General features: G+C 43.5%; 2 protein-coding genes and 1 long non-coding RNA gene across 3 annotated transcripts in view; 1 reads left to right on the forward strand and 2 right to left on the reverse strand.

Moving 5' to 3' along the window:
• tubgcp4 (tubulin, gamma complex associated protein 4) overlaps positions 1 to 11,972 on the reverse strand; it is a 33,074-nt gene extending 21,102 nt beyond the window's left edge. The window contains exons 1-6 of the mRNA XM_052515957.1: positions 11,773 to 11,972; positions 11,275 to 11,403; positions 9,715 to 9,837; positions 9,571 to 9,624; positions 8,707 to 8,763; positions 47 to 126 (exon numbers count right to left, since the gene is read on the reverse strand). Of these exons, the coding sequence (XP_052371917.1) occupies positions 47 to 126; positions 8,707 to 8,763; positions 9,571 to 9,624; positions 9,715 to 9,837; positions 11,275 to 11,403; positions 11,773 to 11,910 (581 nt within the window). The 5' untranslated portion in view covers positions 11,911 to 11,972. The remainder of the gene's footprint in view (positions 1 to 46; positions 127 to 8,706; positions 8,764 to 9,570; positions 9,625 to 9,714; positions 9,838 to 11,274; positions 11,404 to 11,772) is intronic.
• LOC127928703 (uncharacterized) lies at positions 588 to 8,617 on the reverse strand. Its single transcript, XR_008131930.1, has 6 exons — positions 7,626 to 8,617; positions 7,322 to 7,549; positions 6,434 to 6,859; positions 5,271 to 5,349; positions 3,056 to 4,172; positions 588 to 880 (listed from the first exon to the last, which is right to left on the reverse strand). It is a non-coding gene; the product is annotated as an uncharacterized LOC127928703 (long non-coding RNA).
• A 125-nt stretch (positions 11,973 to 12,097) lies between the features above and the next one.
• cdkn2aip (CDKN2A interacting protein) lies at positions 12,098 to 17,667 on the forward strand. Its single transcript, XM_052515956.1, has 4 exons — positions 12,098 to 12,248; positions 13,261 to 13,510; positions 14,097 to 14,212; positions 14,908 to 17,667. Exons 2-4 carry the CDS (start codon positions 13,263 to 13,265, stop codon positions 15,447 to 15,449), a joined length of 906 nt encoding a protein of 301 aa, XP_052371916.1. The 5' UTR covers positions 12,098 to 12,248; positions 13,261 to 13,262; the 3' UTR covers positions 15,450 to 17,667.
• The last annotated feature ends 246 nt before the right edge of the window (positions 17,668 to 17,913 follow it).

Genomic DNA, 17,913 nt, shown 5'->3' on the forward strand with positions numbered 1-17,913 from the left:
GAGGCTAACTTCACATTTGATTTAAAAAGTTGTGGCCGTAACTTACTTCTCCAGGGCCATGCGAACAGGGGGCAGACCTCCACAGCTGTGCTTGTACACCGTCTCCAGGATCTGACAGCCGTGGATCTAATTAGGACAGACAGGATATGACCTTATTTCTATATTCCACACTAATTGATTCAACTGTGCCTACCCATGATGCACTCTGCTCTGAGCGCTGTGACAACTTTGTGCCCCTGTACCATAGCAGCCACCATGAAGAACTTTAAATTGGGAGAAAGATGGTATTGTTACAGAAAGATTCTAAACTAAGTCACATTAGAAATGTGTTGACCTTTGAGAACACAAATAGTTTTTGGAGAGCACTATGGGTGTATGAAAAGTGCTTTATGAGTGTCTTAAATAATTTCCTCCAAAGTAATCGTGTTTGTGTGATTTCTCAGTCATATCAGAAGGAGAGTGAATACTTGTGTCTCCATTGTAATGCCCTTATCTTCTGGGACTGTATTGTCTCATCTCCATTGTAATGCCCTTATCTTCTGGGACTGTATTGTCTCATCTCCACTGTAATGCCCTTATCTTCTGGGACTGTATTGTCTCATCTCCACTGTAATGCCCTTATCTTCTGGGACTGTATTGTCTCATCTCCATTGTAATGCCCTTATCTTCTGGGACTGTATTGTCTCATCTCCATTGTAATGCCCTTATCTTCTGGGACTGTATTGTCTCATCTCCATTGTAATGCCCTTATCTTCTGGGACTGTATTGTCTCATCTCCATTGTAATGCCCTTATCTTCTGGGACTGTATTGTCTCATCTCCATTGTAATGCCCTTATCTTCTGGGACTGTATTGTCTCATCTCCATTGTAATGCCCTTATCTTCTGGGACTGTATTGTCTTGTCTCCATTGTAATGCCCTTATCTTCTGGGACTGTATTGTCTTGTCTCCATTGTAATGCCCTTATCTTCTGGGACTGTATTGTCTCCATTGTAATGCCCTTATCTTCTGGGACTGTATTGTCTCCATTGTAATCTCCATTGTAATGCCCTTATCTTCTGGGACTGTATTGTCTTGTCTCCATTGTAATGCCTTCATCTTCTGGGACTGTGTTGTCTGTCTCCACTGTGCTCCTTATCTTCTGGGATGCCCTTATCTTCTGGGACTATTGTCTTGTCTCCATTGTAATGCCCTTATCTTCTGGGACTGTCTCGTCTCCACTGTAATGTCTTGTCTCCATTGTAATGCCCTTATCTTCTGGGACTGTACTGTCTTGTCTCCACTGTAATGCCCTTATCTTCTGGGACTGTGTTGTCTCCACTGTAATGCCCAAATCTTCTGGGACTATTGTCTTGTCTCCATTGTAATGCCCTTATCTTCTGGGACTATTGTCTCGTCTCCACTGTAATGCCCTTATCTTCTGGGACTGTGTTGTCTCCACTGTAATGCCCTTATCTTCTGGGACTATTGTCTTGTCTCCATTGTAATGCCCTTATCTTCTGGGACTATTGTCTTGTCTCCATTGTAATGCCCTTATCTTCTGGGACTATTGTCTTGTCTCCATTGTAATGCCCTTATCTTCTGGGACTATTGTCTTGTCTCCACTGTAATGCCCTTATCTTCTGGGACTGTGTTGTCTCCACTGTAATGCCCTTACCTTCTCGGTCTATTGTCTTGTCTCCATTGTAATGCCCTTACCTTCTGGGGCTTTATTGTCTCCATTGTAATGCCCTTACCTTCTGGGGCTTTATTGTCTCCATTGTAATGCCCTTACCTTCTGGGGCTTTATTGTCTCCATTGTAATGCCCTTACCTTCTGGGGCTTTATTGTCTCCATTGTAATGCCCTTACCTTCTGGGACTGTATAGTCTCCATTGTAATGCCCTCACCTTCTGGGACTGTATAGTCTCCATTGTAATGCCCTCACCTTCTGGGACTGTATTGTCTCCATTGTAATGCCCTTACCTTCTGGGACTGTATAGTCTCCATTGTAATGCCCTTACCTTCTGGGACTGTATAGTCTCCATTGTAATGCCCTCACCTTCTGGGACTGTATAGTCTCCATTGTAATGCCCTTATCTTCTGGGACTATTGTCTCGTCTCCACTGTAATGCCCTTATCTTCTGGGACTGTGTTGTCTCCACTGTAATGCCCTTATCTTCTGGGACTATTGTCTTGTCTCCATTGTAATGCCCTTATCTTCTGGGACTATTGTCTTGTCTCCGCTGTAATGCCCTTATCTTCTGGGACTGTGTTGTCTCCACTGTAATGCCCTTATCTTCTGGGACTATTGTCTTGTCTCCACTGTAATGCCCTTATCTTCTGGGACTGTGTTGTCTCCATTGTAATGCCCTTACCTTCTCGGTCTATTGTCTTGTCTCCATTGTAATGCCCTTACCTTCTGGGGCTTTATTGTCTCCATTGTAATGCCCTTACCTTCTGGGGCTTTATTGTCTCCATTGTAATGCCCTTACCTTCTGGGGCTTTATTGTCTCCATTGTAATGCCCTTACCTTCTGGGACTGTATAGTCTCCATTGTAATGCCCTCACCTTCTGGGACTGTATAGTCTCCATTGTAATGCCCTCACCTTCTGGGACTGTATTGTCTCGTCTCCACTGTAATGCCCTCACCTTCTGGGACTGTATAGTCTCCATTGTAATGCCCTCACCTTCTGGGACTGTATAGTCTCCATTGTAATGCCCTTACCTTCTCGGTCTATTGTCTTGTCTCCATTGTAATGCCCTTACCTTCTGGGACTGTATTGTCTCCATTGTAATGTCCTTACCTTCTGGGGCTTTATTGTCTCCATTGTAATGCCCTCACCTTCTGGGACTGTATTGTCTCGTCTCCACTGTAATGCCCTCACCTTCTGGGACTGTATAGTCTCCATTGTAATGCCCTCACCTTCTGGGACTGTATAGTCTCCATTGTAATGCCCTCACCTTCTGGGACTGTATAGTCTCCATTGTAATGCCCTCACCTTCTGGGACTGTATTGTCTCCATTGTAATGCCCTTACCTTCTGGGACTGTATAGTCTCCATTGTAATGCCCTCACCTTCTGGGACTGTATTGTCTCATCTCCATTGTAATGCCCTTATCTTCTGGGACTGTATTGTCTCATCTCCATTGTAATGCCCTTATCTTCTGGGACTGTATTGTCTCATCTCCATTGTAATGCCCTTATCTTCTGGGACTGTATTGTCTCGTCTCCATTGTAATGCCCTTATCTTCTGGGACTGTATTGTCTTGTCTCCATTGTAATGCCCTTATCTTCTGGGACTGTATTGTCTCATCTCCATTGTAATGCCCTTATCTTCTGGGACTGTATTGTCTCATCTCCATTGTAATGCCCTTATCTTCTGGGACTGTATTGTCTTGTCTCCATTGTAATGCCCTTATCTTCTGGGACTGTATTGTCTTGTCTCCATTGTAATGCCCTTATCTTCTGGGACTGTATTGTCTTGTCTCCATTGTAATGCCCTTATCTTCTGGGACTGTATTGTCTTGTCTCCATTGTAATGCCCTCACCTTCTGGGACTGTATTGTCTTGTCTCCACTGTAATGCCCTTATCTTCTGGGACTGTATTGTCTTGTCTCCATTGTAATGCCTTCACCTTCTGGGACTGTGTTGTCTCGTCTCCACTGTAATGCCCTTATCTTCTGGGACTGTGTTGTCTCCACTGTAATGCCCTTATCTTCTGGGACTATTGTCTTGTCTCCATTGTAATGCCCTTATCTTCTGGGACTACTGTCTCGTCTCCACTGTAAAGCCCTTATCTTCTGGGACTGTGTTGTCTCCACTGTAATGCCCAAATCTTCTGGGACTGTGTTGTCTCCACTGTAATGCCCAAATCTTCTGGGACTATTGTCTTGTCTCCATTGTAATGCCCTTATCTTCTGGGACTATTGTCTCGTCTCCACTGTAATGCCCTTATCTTCTGGGACTGTGTTGTCTCCACTGTAATGCCCTTATCTTCTGGGACTATTGTCTTGTCTCCATTGTAATGCCCTTATCTTCTGGGACTATTGTCTTGTCTCCGCTGTAATGCCCTTATCTTCTGGGACTGTGTTGTCTCCACTGTAATGCCCTTATCTTCTGGGACTATTGTCTTGTCTCCACTGTAATGCCCTTATCTTCTGGGACTGTGTTGTCTCCATTGTAATGCCCTTACCTTCTGGGTCTATTGTCTTGTCTCCATTGTAATGCCCTTACCTTCTGGGGCTTTATTGTCTCCATTGTAATGCCCTTACCTTCTGGGGCTTTATTGTCTCCATTGTAATGCCCTTACATTCTGGGGCTTTATTGTCTATTGTCTCCTTTATTGTCTCCATTGTAATGCCCTTACCTTCTGGGACTGTATAGTCTCCATTGTAATGCCCTCACCTTCTGGGACTGTATAGTCTCCATTGTAATGCCCTCACCTTCTGGGACTGTATTGTCTCCATTGTAATGCCCTCACCTTCTGGGACTGTATAGTCTCCATTGTAATGCCCTCACCTTCTGGGACTGTATAGTCTCCATTGTAATGCCCTCACCTTCTGGGACTGTATAGTCTCCATTGTAATGCCCTTATCTTCTGGGACTATTGTCTCGTCTCCACTGTAATGCCCTTATCTTCTGGGACTGTGTTGTCTCCACTGTAATGCCCTTATCTTCTGGGACTATTGTCTTGTCTCCATTGTAATGCCCTTATCTTCTGGGACTATTGTCTTGTCTCCACTGTAATGCCCTTATCTTCTGGGACTGTGTTGTCTCCATTGTAATGCCCTTACCTTCTGGGACTATTGTCTTGTCTCCATTGTAATGCCCTTACCTTCTGGGACTGTATTGTCTCCATTGTAATGCCCTTACCTTCTGGGATTGTCTTGTCTCCATTGTAATGCCCTTACCTTCTGGGGCTTTATTGTCTCCATTGTAATGCCCTTACCTTCTGGGGCTTTATTGTCTCCATTGTAATGCCCTTACCTTCTGGGACTTTATTGTCTCCATTGTAATGCCCTTACCTTCTGGGACTTTATTGTCTCCATTGTAATGCCCTTACCTTCTGGGACTGTATAGTCTCCATTGTAATGCCCTCACCTTCTGGGACTGTATAGTCTCCATTGTAATGCCCTCACCTTCTGGGACTGTATTGTCTCCATTGTAATGCCCTTACCTTCTGGGACTGTATAGTCTCCATTGTAATGCCCTTACCTTCTGGGACTGTATAGTCTCCATTGTAATGCCCTCACCTTCTGGGACTGTATAGTCTCCATTGTAATGCCCTTACCTTCTCGGTCTATTGTCTTGTCTCCATTGTAATGCCCTCACCTTCTGGGACTGTATTGTCTCCATTGTAATGCCCTTACCTTCTGGGACTGTATTGTCTCCATTGTAATGCCCTCACCTTCTGGGACTGTATTGTCTCGTCTCCACTGTAATGCCCTCACCTTCTGGGACTGTATAGTCTCCATTGTAATGCCCTCACCTTCTGGGACTGTATAGTCTCCATTGTAATGCCCTCACCTTCTGGGACTGTATAGTCTCCATTGTAATGCCCTCACCTTCTGGGACTGTATTGTCTCCATTGTAATGCCCTTACCTTCTGGGACTGTATTGTCTCCATTGTAATGCCCTTACCTTCTGGGACTGTATAGTCTCCATTGTAATGCCCTTACCTTCTGGGACTGTATAGTCTCCATTGTAATGCCCTTACCTTCTGGGACTGTATAGTCTCCATTGTAATGCCCTTACCTTCTGGGACTGTATAGTCTCCATTGTAATGCCCTTACCTTCTCGGGATTGTCTTGTCTCCATTGTAATGCCCTCACCTTCTGGGACTGTATAGTCTCCATTGTAATGCCCTTACCTTCTGGGACTGTATAGTCTCCATTGTAATGCCCTCACCTTCTGGGACTGTATAGTCTCCATTGTAATGCCCTCACCTTCTGGGACTGTATAGTCTCCATTGTAATGCCCTCACCTTCTGGGACTGTATTGTCTCCATTGTAATGCCCTTACCTTCTGGGACTGTATAGTCTCCATTGTAATGCCCTCACCTTCTGGGACTGTATAGTCTCCATTGTAATGCCCTTACCTTCTGGGACTGTATAGTCTCCATTGTAATGCCCTCACCTTCTGGGACTGTATTGTCTCCATTGTAATGCCCTCACCTTCTGGGACTGTATAGTCTCCATTGTAATGCCCTCACCTTCTGGGACTGTATAGTCTCCATTGTAATGCCCTCACCTTCTGGGACTGTATAGTCTCCATTGTAATGCCCTCACCTTCTGGGACTGTATAGTCTCCATTGTAATGCCCTCACCTTCTGGGACTGTATAGTCTCCATTGTAATGCCCTTACCTTCTGGGACTGTATAGTCTCCATTGTAATGCCCTCACCTTCTGGGACTGTATAGTCTCCATTGTAATGCCCTTACCTTCTGGCCCTTACCTTCTGGGACTGTATAGTCTCCATTGTAATGCCCTTACCTTCTCGGTCTATTGTCTTGTCTCCATTGTAATGCCCTTACCTTCTGGGACTGTATTGTCTCCATTGTAATGTCCTTACCTTCTGGGGCTTTATTGTCTCCATTGTAATGCCCTCACCTTCTGGGACTGTATTGTCTCGTCTCCACTGTAATGCCCTCACCTTCTGGGACTGTATAGTCTCCATTGTAATGCCCTCACCTTCTGGGACTGTATAGTCTCCATTGTAATGCCCTCACCTTCTGGGACTGTATAGTCTCCATTGTAATGCCCTCACCTTCTGGGACTGTATAGTCTCCATTGTAATGCCCTCACCTTCTGGGACTGTATAGTCTCCATTGTAATGCCCTCACCTTCTGGGACTGTATTGTCTCCATTGTAATGCCCTTACCTTCTGGGACTGTATTGTCTCCATTGTAATGCCCTTACCTTCTGGGACTGTATTGTCTCCATTGTAATGCCCTTACCTTCTGGGATTGTCTTGTCTCCATTGTAATGCCCTTACCTTTCTGGGATTGTCTTGTCTCCATTGTAATGCCCTCACCTTCTGGGACTGTATTGTCTCCATTGTAATGTCCTTACCTTCTGGGGCTTTATTGTCTCCATTGTAATGCCCTCACCTTCTGGGACTGTATTGTCTCGTCTCCACTGTAATGCCCTTACCTTCTGGGACTGTATAGTCTCCATTGTAATGCCCTCACCTTCTGGGACTGTATAGTCTCCATTGTAATGCCCTCACCTTCTGGGACTGTATAGTCTCCATTGTAATGCCCTCACCTTCTGGGACTGTATAGTCTCCATTGTAATGCCCTTACCTTCTGGGACTGTATAGTCTCCATTGTAATGCCCTCACCTTCTGGGACTGTATAGTCTCCATTGTAATGCCCTCACCTTCTGGGACTGTATAGTCTCCATTGTAATGCCCTTACCTTCTGGGACTGTATAGTCTCCATTGTAATGCCCTTACCTTCTGGGACTGTATAGTCTCCATTGTAATGCCCTTACCTTCTGGGACTGTATAGTCTCCATTGTAATGCCCTCACCTTCTGGGACTGTATAGTCTCCATTGTAATGCCCTCACCTTCTGGGACTGTATAGTCTCCATTGTAATGCCCTCACCTTCTGGGACTGTATTGTCTCCATTGTAATGCCCTTACCTTCTGGGACTGTATTGTCTCCATTGTAATGCCCTTACCTTCTGGGACTGTATTGTCTCCATTGTAATGCCCTTACCTTCTCGGTCTATTGTCTTGTCTCCATTGTAATGCCCTTACCTTCTCTGTCTATTGTCTTGTCTCCATTGTAATGCCCTCACCTTCTGGGACTGTATTGTCTCCATTGTAATGTCCTTACCTTCTGGGGCTTTATTGTCTCCATTGTAATGCCCTCACCTTCTGGGACTGTATTGTCTCGTCTCCACTGTAATGCCCTCACCTTCTGGGACTGTATAGTCTCCATTGTAATGCCCTCACCTTCTGGGACTGTATAGTCTCCATTGTAATGCCCTCACCTTCTGGGACTGTATAGTCTCCATTGTAATGCCCTCACCTTCTGGGACTGTATAGTCTCCATTGTAATGCCCTTACCTTCTGGGACTGTATAGTCTCCATTGTAATGCCCTCACCTTCTGGGACTGTATAGTCTCCATTGTAATGCCCTCACCTTCTGGGACTGTATAGTCTCCATTGTAATGCCCTTACCTTCTGGGACTGTATAGTCTCCATTGTAATGCCCTTACCTTCTGGGACTGTATAGTCTCCATTGTAATGCCCTTACCTTCTGGGACTGTATAGTCTCCATTGTAATGCCCTTACCTTCTCGGTCTATTGTCTTGTCTCCATTGTAATGCCCTCACCTTCTGGGACTGTATAGTCTCCATTGTAATGCCCTTACCTTCTGGGACTGTATAGTCTCCATTGTAATGCCCTTACCTTCTGGGACTGTATAGTCTCCATTGTAATGCCCTCACCTTCTGGGACTGTATAGTCTCCATTGTAATGCCCTCACCTTCTGGGACTGTATAGTCTCCATTGTAATGCCCTTACCTTCTGGGACTGTATAGTCTCCATTGTAATGCCCTTACCTTCTGGGACTGTATAGTCTCCATTGTAATGCCCTTATCTTCTCGGTCTATTGTCTGGTCTCCATTGTAATGCCCTCACCTTCTGGGACTGTATTGTCTCCATTGTAATGCCCTTACCTTCTGGGACTTTATTGTCTCCATTGTAATGCCCTTACCTTCTGGGACTTTATTGTCTCCACCACCACCATAACAGAGGGAAACAGCAACTGAAACTGGAGAAGAACAACATGATTACATAAAATGACTAGGGTATATTGTCAAATTAATATTTTATTTCCTAATTCCATTCATGAAATATTGAAAGATACTGTGGATCTTGTGACTGTAGGTGTGAAAGTTCACATTTAAAGATGGAATCCGCATTAGGGGAAACAGCACCACTGTCTGGATTGGATGCTGTGGATGAAAAGCCAGCACTTGGAGAAAGAGGAAATTTGGAATATATGTATAATTAGTAAACTACATGTACAGTACATGTGAGCGAAAGTAGCAGTAGAAGTATTTTTGTCCGTTAGTTTACTCCAATCAGGGGAGGGGTGGAAGGGTGGCAGCACCACTGTACACCCCAGCACTTTGTTATTGGTTTTGTCCGTTAGTTTACTCCAATCAGGGGAGGGGTGGAAGGGTGGCAGCACCACTGTACACCCCCAGCACTTTGTTATTGGTTTTGTCCGTTAGTTTACTCCAATCAGGGGAGGGGTGGAAGGGTGGCAGCACCACTGTACACCCCCAGCACTTTGTTATTGGTTTTGTCTTGTGGATGAAATGGAGGTGAGGTGCGTCGAGCAGTGTGGTCAAAGAAAAAACGTGCAGTACATATTGTTCTGTTTTATCGCGTGCAATGACGTTCGAGGGGGAAAGTTTGTAGCTTGCAGTAACTTTTTTGTTGTTGTAATATCCTAAACTGTTTCACCATTAAGGATTACCGCTTTAAAGGTCTAAAACAATTCATTCTACTTCAAATGTACAACAAGCAAATCTAAATCAGAAAAACTAGTAAAAACAGTAACTGGCATTACCTGATCCAACATATAATTCACATGAGATATGGAGAGATGCGGGTCACCAAGAAACTGCAATGAAGAGGACAATAGTGGGATTGATTATGAATGTGCATTGTATTAATTAGTGCTACAATGCATTTTGTAAATGATCTTCGGTACCTCTTGTTCGAGGTCCAGGAGAGCCTGTCTATAAGGCTGAAGCATGGAGTCCAGTCCCGTGCAGAAAGCCCGCAGGTAAACCCCATTGAGTCCGGCCTGGTGTGTCTGAATGGAGTGGTGCTCCTGCAAAGTACAATCACAGCTTGTTAAGACTATAGTATTTAGCTATATCTGATTAGTATTTGCGGTAATACTAGTACATCTCAATCTAAAAAACAACAACACATGGCACTCACTCTAAAGTTGGTTTAGATTCATTGTCACCGACTCTCACAGAATTTAACCAGTTAATCAGGATTAAAAAATATAAACCCATCTAAGGGGAGGTTTCCCGGACACAGATTAAGTGTAATTCTGCACTAAAAAGCATTTTCAATGGAGATTCTCCATTGAGTTGTGTTTTTAGTCCAGAGACGTATACTATGAATCAGGTTTGAGGAGTTAGCAAAGTAACTGTGTTCAACCTGGAATAACCGGTCAAGATGAAAGAGGCTCACCTTTTAGCCAGGTACCTTTCTATGGCAATGAATCCTTCAGAAATAACCTGTTCTGGGGTAGGATAACTCAGGGCTTACTATATTTATCCTGAATGAAGTGTCTGATGCCATGTTAAATACAACTAGGAACACGGATAAATATGAGGTCAAATCATAGCGTCAGTGATCTAAGGTCAGAAAGTCTGACTTTTAGAAAAAGGCCCGAGTTGGAATTCCGAGTTGGATGATCATTCAAATCGATTTTTCCCCAGTCGGAGCTACATTTTTTTTAACATTCCCAGTTGTTTTGAATGTACTGAAGTCGGAGATGTACGAGTTCCTAGTTGTTTTGAGCGATTAAATATGGAATTAATCAAGCGTTTGTGTAAAAAATATATATATTAAGACACCCATCACATTACACATTTAGTAATGACAAGATGCATTTGAAGGTTCACCCACAGTAAAACTATTGCATGACAAACACATTTTTACTGATAGGATTGGGAAAAAAGGTGCTTGTGTGCATTGATAAGCACACCAAAGCACATCAAAGACAGCATTATTAGCCTATTTCACATCATAGCCTGCTGAATTTGCAAGATAACTTATCTTTCATGTTAATTTCGGCAGAAATGAAAATGTGGAACTGACTCTCCCATTGATTGATGGTTTCAGCATTGTCTCAATGAAGAGTTTGGCGTTCGACCAGCAACATGCGACATGCACGTGTAGTTACATGCCTGCTAGAGTTAGCGGCATGCGGACGAGCAACATCCACCGTTGTAGTACTGATGAAGTATGAGCTGGAATGTGAAGCTAATTGAAGCTGGCTAGTTTTATAAAAGCCTGAGTACAACGAGCTTCAATCGTAGTTTTCCTCAAGTCTTCACCTTATCAAAAAGTAAGAGATAAGCAGGGAGAACATTGGAGAAGGAACCCCAGATATCCTTCAACGGTCTCCTCGCTTCCAAATCAAATCACATTTTATTGGTCACATTCACATTTTTAGCAGATGTTATAACAAAGGAAGTGAGAAGAGGAAAATACTTTTGGCAATCCATCTTCTGAGTATTTATCTCACCTGCTGGTGAACATGGCCTGTGTGTTGCTCTATGAACTCTGTGAAGCGAATGTAATCGGATCCCAGTTTGCAGAGGCGGTTCAGGACACTGGTCTCACTGGGATGGAGAAAGGGCAGGTCCTGGGAGACCTACAGGAGTAGCAGAGGTTCAGTTAACCCCTTACTCACAACTCCTTAACAGTGCATTCTTGAACTATGGTTCAGTTAGCTATATGTACACCGTGGAGTAAGGTTCAGTAGGATGCATGTCACACTTACCACCAGCCACTAAACAAAACTATAGTGAAGTGTACATACAGCAACAATAGAAAAAAAACTAGTGATGGGTGCCAACAAAAGCAGAAAATGAAACAATGCATAAGGTTACTAGCTAATTGCACTAGCTAGCTACTTGAGAAAAAAATATTCACATAGCTAGCCAGCTTCTTGCAGCGGTGTTTGTACTTTGTAGACCTAGCTTTGTACTGTAGTTAGGTAGGTAACGTTATCCCGATATACCTGTAAACCTGTCCGTTTGTTCCATGTGAATATAGTCCCAGGGTATCCACTTAACGCCAACAAGAGCTCGTGAATCATTTTAATTAACTTAAAATCGGATATCAGGTCAAAGTTTACATAAATTGCAGTGTTGAGCATGTCATTCAATCACAACACTGCCGATTCTGTCGCCGCCGCAACCCGATGACGTATCAATGACGAGGGTGAAGAATTATGGAAATTGTAGTCTTTCCTTTGGTTTCCACATAAGTTCATTAAACGTTTTCTTCCCTTGTACGATTGATTTAGCTACTGTAATGATCATTTTTTCTATCTAAAACCCCCCAACATATATATAAATGATCTCGAAGTAGCTATATCTTTGATCAAAAACATGTGTTGTTGCGCAATCGTGTGGCAGTTGTAGTTCGACAGTCAACTTGTTTGCATCACTGGTCATGACTCATACAGCAACGGCGCTGCCTGGACAGCTTGAGGTTTGTTCTGAACTGTATATTTGCTATCAATAAAATATATTCTGCAACTTTCTATGATATAGTTATCCAGTATATTGCTCAAATAAAGCTAACGTTGGCGTAGTGCAGCCACCAATATACGTTTGTTGTGTTTGCTAGCTAGGCTAATACCCGGCGTTTGTTTTAAAGTCTTATGCTAATTCAATGCTAGCTAACTAGCTAGCCACATTGGAGGATGGCTAGCTATGTAAAATATATTAACCCGGTTGATGTTAAGTTACTCACCGAATGATATTTTTGGATTCACTTCATAAATTATCTAGTAACAGCAGAGACGGTAATATTAGATAACTGGCATTGCAACAAACCAACATTGACTTCCGTAAACAAGCGATTTTCTGATTTGGCCCTACTAACGTTACGTGATATTTGTTATGATAGCTAAATCGCCCTCTCCCATAATCTCGAAGTTGCTTGGTAGGCAGTGATGACAATAATCACAAAGAATAGATGCCAGCAGTGACTTTAAAAGATGCCAGAGGACGACTACTTCAGCTTCCGTAGCGTTAGTGGTCCTTCTGTGGCACAGTTGGTAGAGCATGGCTCTTGTAACGCCAGGGTAGTGGGTTCGATTCCCGGGACCACCCATACGTAGAATGTATGCACACATGACTGTAAGTCGCTTTGGATAAAAGTGTCTGCTAAATGGCATATATAAGTATAAGTTATACTATTCCTTCTTAACAAGCCGCTGCTGACAAATTGCAGGTGAAGGACTCTGGCTATAACCATATTTCTGGTGTTATAACTATCATGGAACAGCAACAGCTTCCAGTGCCTGATAAATCTGTTGATGCCATGCCTCTAGAAAAACATGATAGAGCACAAAACACACTGGATTTACTTAGTGTGGTATATAATTTCCCATCAAATCAGCTGATTTGAGTCTTGAGTAGCCTGTTTTTGCCTCTAGTCACTGTAACACTGATATAGCCTAACACATTGTGTCCTGTGTCTCTGCTCTGTGTTACAGTGATGGCGCAGGGGAGGAGTGGAGAGGACATTGTTTCAGAGTACCTGGACCAGAACCCTCACCTGGTCGAGTGGGTTGAGTCACTCCGAGGAGGGCATGAGACCAACAAGCAGTGGCATGCCAGACGAGAGTTTTTCCTGAGGAACATGGAGACGTTCCCCACAGTCCAGCCGGGCTTCCCCAGCCCCAGTCTGGACAGGCTGCTCTCACTGTCCATATGCTGGGCCAACCACATCTTCTTGGGCTGCAGGTATGTGTATTGTAGCCTGGTCCCAGATCTGTTTGTGCTGTCTTGTCAACTAGATCTCAAACAGGCAATGTTTGAGGAATGGATAGAGGAACTTAGTTTTAATGGATTTCGATGTGGAGCGTTACTGTAATATAATTTTCACACTTCACACAAAATGTATGTACATACTACTGTAAGTATATCTGGATAAAAGCATCTGTTAACTGGCGTATACTACAGAGACGAGCTGAGCTGCAATGGCCTGGTTATGCATCCACCATAGTAGTTGAAAACCTGCTGGAAATGACTGTGAGAAGGAAATATCCGAGACAGCACAGTATATGGTTGGGGTCTGCACTGTTGATAGGTTGAAAAGAGTATTAGTTAGAGTTATAATGGGGGGTGCTGCTGGTGTTCTTCCATAGCATCTGGTTTTAAATCGTTCAACACTAGAACATATACTCTCCAGTTTGGACCAACCAGAATGAAAAACTACTACAGAATTCCAAAAAAGTAAACCAATGTAAAAACAAACAAACAAAACAGGAGACAAGGGTCAACTGTCCTAAAAGGAATTTAGTCTTCTTCTGACTGTGTTGTTTTGCAGATACCCTCAACCTGTCATGGACAGGATCAAGGAAATGGCAGAGGGAGTGGTTGTCAATGATGCTCCAGTTCGAAAGACCAGAGATGAAATCTTGGGGAAAGGAAAGAGGACTGCAGGTATGATGCTGAAATCCTACTGTATATTCAGTTGTGTACATACTTCTCATAGCTAGTTTTTGTTACTTTTTCCCCCTTCTAATTTTTATTACTACTTGTTATTTAGGACTTTGTTTGACATTTGATCCTTGATTGATATTGTACTGCATTGTTGAAGAGAGTTAGCAAGTAAGTATTTCACTGTACTGTTTACACCTGTATCCTGTGCACTTGATCAATAAACGTTGATTTCATTTGAATTTAAAACTATTTAAAGTTTAGATTCCTTGTATAGTTTGGAGAGTCCAACTTTAAACGTTTTAATTGACGCTAATATTATAGCCCTACAAAAAAGAAATGGCCTGTCTTTGACCAATGGCCTGTCTTTGCTTCAGGGTTGTACAGTATTGTTAACTCATGGAAGTGATTCAGTACACTGAACAGCAATTACTGTGATGCTGTATATCCATTTCTGTATATTTGTGGGACAATTAAAGTGGGAAAAGTTCTGTACTTTTCCATCAAACATACTCTACATTGTTACGGTTAGATGAATCATACAGCAGTATTTTTTCTGCTGCTTTTGTTTTGGCCTTGAAGTAAACGCTGCCTATCCGACGCCTCCCTCACACCGCTGGAATCTGTCCTCTGCAGGTGAAGCCAGTGTTGCCGGGAAGAATCCCTACTCAGTTGTCTTTTATCTCGCTGATTCTCAGGGGGCGACGATGACAGCTGCGCCAAGCGGACCAAGCCTGGGAACCCCTTCAAGCAAGGCCCACCCCCGCAGGCACCTGCCGAACACCAGCCCTTCTTCAACCGCCTCTACAAGGCTGTGGCGTGGAAGCTGGTGTCGGCAGGGGGCTTCGGCCCCAACCTAGACCACTTTGAGATCCTGCGTGCCTGCACTGAGTCGTCCAAAGAGAGCCTGAGCTGCGTCTTTGTGCCCCTGAAGGACATCCCCGACCTGCCTGCGGCGCGCTCCCAGAAGGAGGGCCAGGTGTGCGAGCTGCGCTGCCAGACAGTCTATCTGGGCACGGGCTACGGGCGTGACGAGGCAGCCGCCAGGGCCATGGCGTCCAAGGAGGCCCTCAAGGCCTTCCAGGGGCGCAAGGTGACGGTGAAGATCTGCCGGCGGCGGTTCAATGGTAGGGATGTAGAGGATCTGGTGCTGCTGGATGATCAGCCCAGGAACCCGGGCTTCCCTCCCGCTATCAGCTACCCCTTCCAGCCAGAGCAGCAGGGAGACGGGCCGTCGTAGCACAGCCATGGGTCATAGAGTATCCTCCGGGGGCCTTTCCAGGGTCATGTTCAGTAGGCATCAAAATGTAGTAAAATGGGGACGTAGGAATGGGGGTTTGAAATAATTTCACAATTTGAATAGTATAATGAATTTTTGTCAGATATTTGAAATATATGTGTTATTGTTTTTTTTTTTTACCTGAGCACTGCTGCGGGAGGGAGAGAGGCTGGCGCTCTATTGCTGCAGCTGCAGAGGGGGCGAACAGGTGGATGGAGGGAGAGAGAGAGACACCAAGGCAATTCAATGTTATTTATTATCCTATATAACAGTGCCTGTCTTGACTGGAGTAGTCTAGAGAAGCTAGCCAGCTATAGCTAGCTGGGCTAATTGAGGCCACATGCTGCGTTTTTCCCCCAACCCCATTCAGATAAAACAACAGCCTACCTGTTGGTTGTTATTCTTTCTCATTTCGCTAAATTTTAATTCAGTAATTTTATTCCATCTTGCATTGCATAAGTGAACTTTCATTCCACTTGTTACACATTTAGCCTCTTTTCCACGTTGATTGGCCTACATAAACAACAAGCTACACATGGCTACCGGTCGGCTGCCGGTCTTTTTATGAGGTGCACTGTGCACGTCATAAAAACAACATAAAAAAGTTAGTTTTATGAAATTAATCATTTGAAATGGCATGGTATATCCTTGTATGTAACAATGTCCAATGGATATTTTAATTTAGAAAAATCATTTTCCGTGTAAAATAGGCCTATATTTCTTTCTTCTCACAAAATTGTATACTCACACAAGTATTCGAATACTAACGTCTGTTCGAATATTCGAATAACCATGCACATCCCTAACTGGGAGGAACTACCTCTCCTGGTCCAATAATACATGCTAATTTCAGTTTCTCGTTCCGAAACGTTTTGCTACTGTGTGCCCTAATGAACACGGCCCTGGTATTTAGAAGTTGTGTGGGTTTGAATGGAGCTGCTCTATGAGTCATACAGTACCATTGAATGGATGGACTCAATGCATCACCACCACTTAGTAGTTTTTCCGCTTTTATTATTCTTGAGGAGCGTATACCCAGTTCTTGTTCCATAGGTCATTTGGATTCCTTCAGAGTGGGAATGGGAAGAAGTTTAGTCCCTTTTGGTATCGGTTGTGCCTGTCTGCTGCCTACAACAATGGAGAAATGTACACACTTCGTAAGGGTGTGGTTCACAAAATGTCACCACATTTTCCCTCCCTTTGCTTGGGTCTATAGTCACGCCATGCACTTTCCTTCTATGTCGTCTAGCTCAGGGCTCCGGGGTGAAGTTCCCCCTAGATCTAGGATCAGCTTCCTCTCCCTCAATCCTAACCTTAGTCATTAGTCAGGAAAATGCTAAACTGACCCAGGATCAGCCTCTAGGTGCAACTTAACCCTACACCTAGCTCAGGACTATGGTGGATAGTGCGGCTGCACTGGGTCTGACCCTCAAGCCATTTAATCAGCTATCTGATTAACAACCCGACCACTAGACGAGGGACATTTCTACCGTTTATCAATACCATTAATAACATGCAACTAATGAATCCTGTGTGGCTCGTCATTCGAGTTTTCTATTGATGCTTCAAATCTCCCTGAGTGATCACATTACAAATGTTATGCTTTTTTTGTTTAATGAAGTTACAAAGTTAGTCATGGAATGAGAATGAGGTATACTTTTGATCATTTAACACCGGCTCCCGTATTTAAAATGTCCAAGTCCTCTGACAGAATCATTATTTCAACTGTTGTTTTCTGTTCACAGTAGAATGCATTGTCACTATTATTGTCTGAATAGAAACGGAGGCATCTTGTTTAGTTGTTCTGCATGATGTAGATCTTGTTGATGATGGAACTTTGACATTCATTTAAAACCACTCTGTTCTATTTTGTGTGAGGAAAGCTGTTGAGAAAATGTCGGTTTTTGTTATGTTTATGAATTGATTCAGTAATTCTAAAGGAGATGATTGGCGTTAAGCCAGGTTCATAGAATTGTATGATATGTTTGATAGTGCTTGAGTCTTTACATTCAAAAATCATCAATGGAAGATCGCTGCTGTAATGTTTTGCTTTTCAAAGCTGAATGATATGAAATGGGTTGCGTTGATGTGTAATTGGCCACAATATTTAGTGACATTTTACATTTCTATGAGCGGTCCCTGTTTCTATATTTTTGTTAATAAAAATAATTTAAGAATGTTTGTCTCTTATCCACACTGACATGAAGAGGGTGAAACACATTTATCAATGACAAGAACATAGATTAAGTCCCAATTATGGTAAGGTTGGGTTGCCATCAAGTCTTTGGGGTTTGAATTTTGATAGTTGTAGCCTTATTGATTATTGACTGATAGATTATTTCAATTCATCCATACAGGTTTTGGAGAGGTGCAGGGGCCTGCCACACTGGGTGCCCGGGGAGCTGTTGTTGTAGGGGATAAAGTG

The sequence above is a fragment of the Oncorhynchus keta genome, unplaced genomic scaffold (assembly GCF_023373465.1).
Source record: "Oncorhynchus keta strain PuntledgeMale-10-30-2019 unplaced genomic scaffold, Oket_V2 Un_scaffold_3531_pilon_pilon, whole genome shotgun sequence".
Classification (NCBI taxonomy): domain Eukaryota; kingdom Metazoa; phylum Chordata; class Actinopteri; order Salmoniformes; family Salmonidae; genus Oncorhynchus; species Oncorhynchus keta.